Source organism: Poecilia latipinna, unplaced genomic scaffold, assembly GCF_001443285.1.
Source record: "Poecilia latipinna isolate Pla-1442-1.1 unplaced genomic scaffold, P_latipinna-1.0 Scaffold579, whole genome shotgun sequence".
NCBI classification, from domain to species: Eukaryota; Metazoa; Chordata; class Actinopteri; order Cyprinodontiformes; family Poeciliidae; genus Poecilia; species Poecilia latipinna.
The window spans coordinates 34,230-45,748 of record NW_015113195.1 but is presented as its reverse complement, the minus strand read 5'-3'; the positions used below and the strand labels follow the sequence as shown (position 1 = coordinate 45,748).

General features: G+C 37.1%; 1 protein-coding gene across 1 annotated transcript in view; it reads right to left on the bottom strand.

The window, feature by feature from the left end:
* Positions 1-3,045: 3,045 nt before the first annotated feature.
* The window catches only part of rac2 (Rac family small GTPase 2), a 20,524-nt gene continuing 12,050 nt past the window's right edge, over positions 3,046-11,519 (bottom strand). The window contains exons 2-7 of the mRNA XM_015042146.1: positions 10,302-10,373; positions 7,086-7,203; positions 6,604-6,666; positions 5,584-5,743; positions 5,117-5,250; positions 3,046-3,590 (exon numbers count right to left, since the gene is read on the bottom strand). Of these exons, the coding sequence (XP_014897632.1) occupies positions 5,120-5,250; positions 5,584-5,743; positions 6,604-6,666; positions 7,086-7,203; positions 10,302-10,373 (544 nt within the window). The 3' untranslated portion in view covers positions 3,046-3,590; positions 5,117-5,119. The remainder of the gene's footprint in view (positions 3,591-5,116; positions 5,251-5,583; positions 5,744-6,603; positions 6,667-7,085; positions 7,204-10,301; positions 10,374-11,519) is intronic.

Below are 11,519 nucleotides of genomic sequence, written 5' to 3'. Positions count from 1 at the left end.
AAAAAAAAAAAAAAAAAATGAAACAGCATCAGAACACTTTGCATTGAATAATGTTGTCTTATTCTAATTTTTTTCTGAATTTGATTAGATTTGCTTTTTAAAGCGTTTTAAACACAATTCAGAACTCAAGGATTTGTGTATAATAGTGATGGGCCAGACGACACAGAAACCTTGGCATATGAGCTGAACAAACGACATGAAACCCAGGGTTGGTGCGCTCATCTCTTTAAGGAAAACCACATGACCAATACAGTTACCGTGTCGTGTCATTTGGATGTGACCGCGTATTGATGAAGGAGAAACTGTCGACACGTTTGTGGCTTTTGTTAGATGCAGATAATTTGGGTCCTTTTCGTTGGTTTTTGGCTCGTATTTGAAAACCGGCATGAATCAATAGAGGAAGAGGAAGTTTTCTACCATGTGGAATCATTTTGATCTTATCACAGAAAATAATTATTATTCCGTTCTCATTTCCGCTTTTGATCATTTTTCTTTTGGATTATTCAAATTCCTTTCCATAGGATATTTCAGTTAGTTTACATTGTTTAACTTTTATTTATATTGTATATGAAAAACACAGCATTTGCTCCTAAGTTTTGTCTTGCTGTAACTGGAGCACTTCCACAATGCAGGTGCATCACCTGAGTGAAGTTGCCCCCCCACCTTCTTCAAATCAGACAAAATTGATGTCAAAAGTTTGTGCTGATTTGTGCAGCAAAAATTTTCATTTGTGCTGCTATCTTTCTAAAGATGTATAAAAAAAATGTTTCTAGAGATCATCAAAGGCCAATAAACATCAGTTCATGCTGGATCTCTGAATTTCATTTGAAATTGTTCAGTGCTAACCTATGAACATGAATAATTTAATTTTATCGTTGATGAAATTCACTGGGAACTGGGTCTTATTTAGAATGAACTGGTGCAACAGCTCCCAAAACACACTTGGTGACCTGTATTTTAGTTTCTGATTGCCACAAGGTGCTATGAGACAAACTCAGCTGTTGAAATACGAAAAGTGGACTAGAGCAAAACATGTGCTAACTATCTAGTCTGCTGTTTCCATCTCAATTTCATGATTGTATAAGCCTGACACCAATTTTGTCTGATTTGAAGAAGGTTGGGGGTGGGGGGGCTAACTTCACTCAGATTGAGGACCTCAACATGCCCGGCATGAGGGGGATGAACTGGTTAGCACTCAAGTCTTTTTTGAATTTGCCTGCAATGACTTTCTAAATCCAGCAGATGTCACTGCAAGTAACACGACAACACAGTTTCAAAACAATGTCGACACAGTTTGGGAGATGTGCCACACACCCAGTGAGGCTTCATCTGCCCATCACTACTTTATAAGCCGAAGTCATTAATTTTACGTAGAGATTTTAGCTTTCTCACAAAACAAAACTAATTTCTTCTTTAAATGATCACAAAATTTATCAAATAATTTTCCATCACTAGCTCAGGCTTTCCCAGAGCGCGATTATTAAATTTATGCTAAAGAGAGCAAAGCTTTCCGTTTTAGTGTCGGCAACATCAGGTGTAGTACAAAAATGTTTTGGCAAACTACTGTCACCACAGTAACTCACCGAATACATGAAATTAAAGTGTGAAACAAAAATCCTAAGATATGTACTGAAAGCAGAGAGAGCAATGAAAGGGACATTCTTGAGTGAATTTTCATTTTTTTATTTTTCTGCCTGTAGAGAAGAACAATGTAAAAATCTGAAGAACAACAAGACTTGAAATGTTCTGGCCTATTAGCATAACTTTTGTTTTCGATTTGACGTGCCTTTTATGGCTATTAATGCAGACTTATGAGGCAGTATCCCTTGAAGAACAGAACATAGCTGCATTTATCCTTTGATAACTTAAATTATTTCTAAGATGGTCCTACCCCAAATCTGGTCTCCATTTAGACTTATTACCAAGTGACACGAAGAAGTTGCTGTCAAATTCAGTTTGTGGTATAAAAACACTACACCAGCCATATGTGTGTGTGTGTGTATTTAGTGATAAAATAAAAATAAGACTACTAGAAACTCAAAGCAAATGTTAGGGAGCAGACCTATTTAGGATTTTTAACAGCTGAAAACATGAAATTATTTTTTTCTCTCTCAAGCGTATACTTAATTTCATCATGAGAGATCTGGCAAGTTAGTTTCATCCAGCATGAGTCTTAATGTTTGTGATCGAAGGGGTAGATTTTATCTCATGTCATACCTTGTCCACATTTGTAGACATAAACAAAATGATTAAAATCAGTCTCTATCATCAGCTAAGTGGATGGATGTGCAGAAGACTCACTCTGGATGAAATACAGATCTGTCAGGAGAGATGATTAAATTGAGGTTTGGCCCACACTCTTGATTTTAAGAGGTTAATATAACCGTGAGTTGCAGCTGTAGAACACTGTGCGTTTGGACTGTAAGTTGTTGGTGACATCATTTAATAATGGTCAGTTGTCCAATTTGTTAATTTTGTTAATTATCGCTAATAAAACATCCAAACTAATCTTCTTACCGGCCACACTTTGTGTGATTCTGGCAGGCAGAGGTTTGTATAATCTTTTACTGGAAGTACAGCTCACTCCAAACACCTCTGCCTTTAAAGTTTCTGAAACTTCACACTCTATTACATTCAGAAATGGTCAACAAAGAAATTTCATTATACTCTTAACTTCGACTTTGAGCTTTAGAAAACAGCTTGATCTGTCGCACCCCGAGCCGCAGACAGAGAGCGGCGAATGCGTTCCACCTCGCAACGAAATGGATAGAACTGCATTCTCACCATTAATCAGGTTTCCCGCTGGTAATTGCCACAAATGAATCAGATTGATGTTATTGCCACAACGTCTTGCCCTTCAGGAAGGCAAAGTGAGATGGATGATGCTCATAACAGATGGCAGAAATGCCATCAGATAAATCAGCATTTTCTCAAACGCTTGCTTATCCATCGCTGCAGTGGTCATGCAGACCGTGATGCACATCTGGCAGCGCATCAGCTGGGAGGGAAATTGTCAGATTTTACAAATCAATCCACATAATTCATTCTCATGGAAAACTTCACTTTATTTGTGAGTTTTTATTTTTATTTTTAAACATAACAAATATATCGTTTTATTACAACACTTTGATCAAAATGGTTTTTATTCATGCGTTTATATTAAGCGTCTCAATGATACACCATGAACACATCTCATGGAAACACTGCTTGCTTTTCCTGCTTGCAATAAGAATGGTTACTCTGATACGTTGCACAACTACTTTTGTTTTAAGATTGTAAATTAGACACACCAAAAAAAGTAACATATACATTTCTTATAAGCTCATAGAGTGATAACACAGTGTGCAAACCCGGGACAGTTACTATGAGAATTTTCCATATTAGACAGAGAAGTTAAATCTCTTGCAGCATCCATATTGCTCAGTATTAGAAGGCTGTGAGTAGATGTTTGCTGCTATTTAATCGTAACTGTCCAGGTGTTTTATACAATTACAGTGGAGATTTAGAAGAAACTTTGATAAAAGAACTTTAAAATCTTCTCTTAAGGCAGAGTCAGCAGTCTGAATGCCTGGCGTTGCTCCTCTCCGGTCCTGTAAGAGTTCAAATACAACCTACATAAATCACATATTTTAGCAGAAATGTAAATCATACAGGATATTCATTGAAAAAAGTGTTCTCAAGATTAATAAAAGTTTTTTTTAAATTATTATTATTATTACAGCAGCTCAGGGACTTACTATTCCATATCTTACTCTGGTGAAAAAAATAATAAAAAATCCTCAGCATATTGCATTTCTAGCGTACAGCAAGGATGCAATTATTGTATTGATTCCAAAACATCAGGAAGTCAAAATTGAGTCATTGAAAAGATATATATTTACTATTATTATAATTGAATCCTGAGCTAGCTGGAGATAGGCATCAGCAACCCTCCCGACCTCACTAAGGGACAAGGGTGTAAAGAAAATGGATGGATGGATGGATGGATGGAATCCTGAGCTTTTTAGCTTCTAACGCAGTACCAGTGGAGTAGCTGCAGCTAACAGTCTTGTTGATCAAACTCCTGGTTTACAGGAAGACTTAAATGTTTGCTCTCTCTCTTCCCAGCTAATTGGAAAGCTTCCCTGATCTGTTCACTATAATTATTGACATTTTGCTGTGGAAAAGAACTTGATTTAACTAACAATAACAGCTACTCTTCAGTGCTAGCTTGAAAGTAGCTAGCTGTTCTAGCTTAGCTAGCTAGTGCAAGCAGGTTTAAGAAAAAATATGTTTATTTTTGACTCTCTCTGTTATGACTCTGCTTCTGTTTTTGTCTAAGTTTTGTAGATAAGGATATTATTACTATTAATGTGAAGTAACGAAGTACATGAGCTGACTGAGTGAATACGGTGTTAATGGAGATGGAAACCGAGATATGTGAACTAAGGTTCATTTATGGCTAAACTCCAAGTAACAATGGCTTCTATTTACTTGGAAAACTGAATGAATATTTTACAGCTGCAGATACACATGCAGAATTTACTACTTCAAGTAACAGACTTGTGTTTTTGTTTTTTGACAGTCTCCATGGACAGTCAGTTGTTAACTCTGAGGGTATTCCTCAGTATTTGCCTAAAATAATTCAATTCAGGCTGTTCATGAGTGATGGTAAGATGGAGCATGAAGTGGCTGGATGGATTAGGACTTTATTTGGGGCAATGCTAGCTCATCTACAGTCATGAGCTAGCAGTCCTGGCAGCTAATATTTCTCTATACAGGTTGTATTTGGGTTTGATGCTAAACCTTCTGTATATTCTGTAGTTATTGTAGATATTAGAGTTGACACCCAAAACAGCAAGCAAAGTAATGGAGTCTGCCACCATCCGGTTGGTTTAGCAGTTATTTTCCAGTGGAGCCTAAAGGCAGACTGACGACCAATTTCTAAAGCAGGTCAACCTGTGCACCATGTTTTCGTTAAGGTCATTTCTAATTCTTCAGAAACTTTGTTTCCGTAGTTCTACCTTTTTCTTTTCTTTTTAACTGTGCCTCATTTTACTCTCCTTGTCCATGTTGCAAACTGTACAAAATGGTGTTTTCCTAAACATCCTGCCCCCTTTCTCCACGTGTGCCTCACCTTTTACAGCATTGAACAAGAAGTCTTCTTGACCTTGGCAGGCTGGGGGCAGAGCACGGCCCGGATGGCCTCATCGAACACAGTTTTCAAGCCGCGCTGAGTCAAGGCAGAGCACTCCAGGTACTTCACAGCATCTGAACACACAGAGAACGACATACATACATGCAAATAAACCTTCAAATAATGCATCTATTCAACAACAGTGTAAATTGCAGCGATTTCTTGTTTTGGGGAAGTAAAGGAAGGGCATGAAGACATTCAAAACGTTAAGAAAATGTTGCAATTGCAACTTACCTATCTCTTTTTTTATGTAAGAATTTTTTGGCTCTAGTGGCCTTTATTTCACAGTACACAGATGATTGTGAGAGAGGGAGAAGACATTTGGCAAAAGTCAACGTGCCGTGACAAGAGCTGAAGGCTCCGAACATGGGTTGCATTGCTCACTCTACCACCACACCCCAACTTACCTATCTCTTTGGCCAGAGCGAGACCCTGTGGGTAAGTGATGGGGGCCAGCTTCTTTTCCTTCAGCTTCTCAATCGTCTCCTTCTCATCCCTCAGATCCAGCTTGGTGCCCACCAGGATGATGGGGGTGGATGGGCAGTGGTGACGAACCTCTGGGTACCACTGAAAACAAAGACAGCCACCAAGAGAACTTTATTGAAGTGCTGCAATACAAATCAAAAATAGACACACTTTACTTCTTTAAGAATAAACAGGTTATTGTCAGAATTGCAGTTGTGACCTTTCATCTCTATGTCACAGACGTTTCTCCCATTTGTTTCCTGCCTCATCGTCCTTTTTTCTCATCCACCCTTCCCTTTGTCATGTCTACACTCACTTCTTCCCATCCATTAGTCTGTAATGGATGTGGTATTTGACTGACAAATGGAGCCATCTTAATAGCATTGCTTGCACCAAAGCCATCTGATTGACGTACATTAGTTGTGGGATTTACCAAATGAATCATGCTGCTGCTACCTTTACTGGATTCTTGTTGGGCATTTATTAAACTCAAATAAATATGAAAGTTGCTTCTTGAGCTCAATTTAACTTATATGTTTTGCAATTAGGATCAAATTTTGAGTAAATAATCAAACTGAAATCTATCTGTATGATTGTGATGCATTGTAAGTGATATGATTATACAGTTCTGGATATGATTTAAACCTTTACCTTGAGATGACATTGTTGCAATTAATAAACCAAACTGAATTGAGACAAGTGGTTGTTGGTTTAGATAAGTGTAATTACACCAGCTTTATTTTCTTAAGAAAATTCTTCTTCCCTATTTACTTTTAGAAATATAAGAGATATTTCAATGTACCAACATACACTTTTTATAACAGTTTTATCTTGTTGTTTGCTTCTTGGGGCTTATTCCTGTAAATCACTTTGTGTTGCATGTCACTGTATGATAAGTTGCCACACAAATTAGATGCAATTGACTTATAGAAAGCTTTTTGGTGTAAGAAATTGAGACTCACCTTGGCTCTTACGTTCTCATACGAGGCTGGGCTGACCAGGGAAAAACAGATGAGGAAGACGTCCTGGATAGACCAAAAACAAAAAAAAATTGTTCATCTTAAATTTGTGTGGTTGGTGGGATATTTAATCATCAGTTTAAAAGTCTACTGACTTATAAATTACCAGATATTGATCTTATCTCTCGACACCATCTTTAAAAAACTGTATGCAGCAGTCTCTTATCACCCTCAATATTTTTTTGAAAGACAGATGGTTCATTTCCTTTTACTGTCTGCATCATCATGAACAAACACTTTTCTTTTATTTCCCTCCCTGTTGCTTCAATCAATGAAAACACGGTTTCTTCAGACTGACATTTGGTATAAATTTGACAGCTGCAATTTAAATTGCATCACTCTCCACAGCTGGGGTTTAAGATGGATTTTGTTTTCTAATGAAACGTCTGGTGTGTGTACTCGGTCATGTGGAAATGACTGCATACCGTCTGTGGATAGGACAGCGGGCGGAGCCTATCGTAATCTTCCTGTCCTGCTGTATCCCAGAGGCCCAAGTTCACCGGCTTGCTGTCCACCATCACATTAGCCGAGTAGTTGTCAAAGCTGTCGAAAACACAGAAGGTCAGTCATCCGTCAGAGAGCTAGTAAGCTATCCTGCAGCTTAACAAGCAATTTAAGCTATCAGTTGATTTGTTGGTGCCACAGACACACAGTAAAGTTATATTTAAAAAATCCTGAACGATTTGAAATGGCAAAAGATACAAAGAAGAAAAAAGAAAAAAAAAGAAATATGGCGCAGTGGTTAGAGCGCGCGCCATATACCTCGACGTGGTCGTACCGAGGTCGACAAAAATCCTCGGTTTCTGTCATTACCCCCTTCTCTCTGCCCCTTTCTTGACAGAATACTGTCAAATAAAGCTTATTAAAAAATAAATGAAAATAATGCCAGTTGAAAATAACCCAAGAGCCTTAGTGATATCATAAAACAATATAAGAATAAGTCATTTATTTAGGCGCTATTTACAGATCACAATTTTAAGCAACACTGCTCCTTAGTGGCCGAAATGAAACACTGCAGACTCCTCTTTGAGCAGGTGTACTTTTCACCAAAATTATTTTTGAAATAAAAACACAAAACAGTTGTTGCTTCAAAACAAAGCTCAACTGAAAAATAAATATGTTTTTTTCTAAAGTTAAGAACATAAAACTACAATGTGGCAACTACTAAGCCAAAGCCCAACAATGCATGTTTGACTTCCCCTTCTAGGGTCAAAGCGACGTTTCCCTTTAGCAAAGTTCAAACATTCAGCTTCAGCTTGTGTCACACGTTTGCTCAAATTAACTCTCATATGTCAGTTCTAGACAGTTCAAACTTGCAGCAATTACAAAGTGATTTTGTAATTTCTGATTTATTTATTTTTCTATGTTACTGATTTTGGTAAAAAAAATAAAATAAAATAAAATAAAAAATGCTCCAAATACTTAATTGTTTATATCTATCATTGGTGATTATTGTGTGGCAAAATCTCTTTCTGTCTGGTGCTGTAGTTTCAGATCTGTGGGTGTGTTTGTTTACCTTAAATTATAGATCAAGCCAACTGATGTCATTGAAATGTTTCAATAAAAAAATAATAGCTGTTTAAATCCTAAAGATTTAGTCCTTCCTCTTTTTAAAGGGACAGTAATGTACATATTTCAGGCAGGAAACTCCAGATGTTTAAAATACGCCATCTCTGTTAAACATGAAAAACCAACAATAAAATTGAGGAGGTCGCTTGTCTTCAAACCAAGTGGCTTCACTACAACTTACCAAACATGTGAAAGCAACAGCTTATCTAACATAGTGTCACTATCAAACATCCAGGAAGTAAAAACCACCAAAAAGAGTCAGAGGATGAACAGAAAGGAATAATTTAACCTAGACTGCACTATTACTTTGATGATCCTAACAATGACTAATAAGCTAATAAGCTTGGACCTCTAAACCACAAATTAGAATAAAAGAATCTCCTAAAATATGACATATCTTCAAATATAGTACATGAAGAAGCCAGCCTATTTTAGTTCTTTTAATCACTAAATAACAAATAAAAAGCACCATTAAATTTATCGGAGAAAAATTTCAGAGGTGGTCCAATGGAGAGCTCTAATATCACGATATACTGCCGAAACAAAACACTATAGTAGACTTTCAGGCGTTTGTTGAACACTGTCATTATGCTTAGGAAGCTGGCATTTAAAAGTGGTTCTCTATCAAGGAAACAAAAAAGGGTGAGGTATGAAAAGCAGCAATGAAAAGAACATTTAAAAAAATGTGAACAGACACAGAAAACAACAGTATTTGGCTTTTTATATACTTTAATTGTCTCCAGATTAATTCAAGATATCTTCATTAGACTTCTAGCCAAAACAACTTCTTAATCCACAAAGCTAGGAGTGCATAACCTCAAAAATATAAATATTGGCTTATTAGCCCCTTATGATGACTCCGCCCCCAGGAACAAAATCTACTGAGTAAGCAATTGTGACTAAATCTGCTGTAGCTGTCATGCCAGGCCACTACATGGCGCTGTGATTTTACCATATCCTTGAAGTAACAAGCATGGCATGACCATTGGCATCCACCTCATTTAAAACAGTGACCCGTCTCATGTGACACATATGTTTCTTATTAAAAGCAGTGTACACAGCCCAATGCGATCCACCATTGTTTTCAATGTTATTTTGCCCATGCATGCATTATGCACATGTGCGCTTTCACACCTCTGCTGGGGGTTTTACAGAAAAGTTTCATTCTGAGACCTGGTTTCAAGAAGCGCTGGTGTCAGAGACTCCGATAGCTGGAGGCGAGAAGCTTAACAAGCAACAGTATGTTAAACTGTAGCTTAACATACTATAGTTGCTAAGCTACAGTTTAACATACTGCAGCTTATTAAGCTGCAGGTTGGGGCTGCCTGCTAGTATACTATAGTTTAATCAAGTATAAATGGACTCAAATAAATATCAGTGATTCCAGTCTTTACTCCTCAATTTGTTTTAAAAAAAATGCTAAAAAAAAAAAAGAGTACTTCCGCACTCTGCCCTCCTTTTGGTTTCCAAAAGAAAGTTGATCAGCTGATAACATTTTTGCTTTTCTTTAAAACTGAATGATGCAAAATAGTTTATTTTAAATTTGTCAAGAGAATGTATTTATTATTTATTTTACAAATTGAGGCATAATCTGTCACAGTTCATGTTGCAACTGAGCGAGTGCAACATTTCCTTTGACTGTGATGTCTCTCATGAAGCACTCTGTGGTGTTTGTGGGTCAGTGGCACAGTGACTCGTAGAGAGGAAATGTGAGTGAAAACGTCTCTTCCTGTTGCGCCTCTCCTAAGGTTCGAAGACGCTCGAGTTTTAAAAGAGGTGTTTCTTCCTCTGAGTGTTGCTGCTTGTCCCGACCTGTCCCTGTTAGCACTTCCATACATCTACAGCGGCATGTATCGGTTATTACTGTCATAAAGACGACCAAAGTCAAACTATTTCAAATTGTTCATGAGTTGTTTGTGTTGCTGCAGATAAATGTCCATGTATGTCTGGATTTTAGATGTAGCCTTAAAACCTAAAAGCAGAAAGTGTGTGTGTGCGTGTGTGTGTGTGTGTGTGTGTGTGTGTGTGTGTGTGTGTGTAGGTGTGTTTGTGTGTGTGTGTATTATACTCACACTGTAGGAATGTACTCCCCAGGGAAGGCATTGGTGGTATAGCTGATGAGAAGACATGTTTTACCCACAGCTCTGTAACAAAAGAAACAACAACAATCACTCAGGAAAATGTCAGAGCACGTGTGTCAAACTCAAGGCCCGGGGGCAAAATCTGGCCTGCATTAGATGCATATGAGGTCCTCTAGTCTCCAAAGGGATGCATAAATGCAACAGTTGTATGCTCAAATATTATTTTATCAATCAAATCAAAGCAGTTTTTTTTTTGTATGTTGCCAAAATACATCAATCAGTCCCTCCGGTTTTTTGTGAATCCACCATCATGACAATTCAAGCAAATCAACAGATCCTTAAGTGATGCTAACTCCCACCTGCAGGTGGCAGTAGTCCCAACAGTCTATGGTAGCTGCAGAGTAGCAGAGAGCAAGGGAGGGAGGGCGCCATAGAACATGGAAGATCGTGATTGACAGCGCTAAGACCCGCCTCCTGGCTCTGATTGGTTGTTTCTAGTTTGCACTGGGAGAAGGCAAAATATCTGAATCATGCCAAACTGTCACTACGTTTTGACAGTTTTAATTTTATATATATATATATATATATATATATATATATATATATATATATATATATATATATATATATTAGGGTTAGGGTTTTAAATACTGCAAGTTATAGCCCATAATTGATGTAGTGACTAACAAGTGCGCAAATATTGGAAAATTTCTTGCAGATATTTTTTAAAGGCAAAAAATAAATAAATTAATTAAATCACAAAGACAATTACAAGATCCTGGCAGTACTGATCAATTTGACGATGTTCAGCACTATTTAATTTTGAAAAGCAGTCACTGAATGCAGACACAGCTTTTTATAAGTATTTCTAACAGTTTGTTGATGGGTTTCTATCAATGCATTCTGCCACAGCGGGACTTTGAGAAGACTCCTAACATGACCCAAAATAATAATGAGTTTGACACCCCTGATATAGCATGTTTATTTCAATGCAACATATTTATTGACTAAATCTACAAAAAACAAAAAAAAAAAAAAAAAAAAAAAAACATCTTGCACTGACAGGAAATGATGCATCAAGCACACTAACTGAAATTAATTACTGCGGCTATGACCTACTTATTTGCAGAGTTGTTTAAAAGTGGTGGAAAAAAAAAAAAAAAAAAAAAAATTTTTCAAAATTTAAAAAGGGTGCCCGGTTTTTTTTTT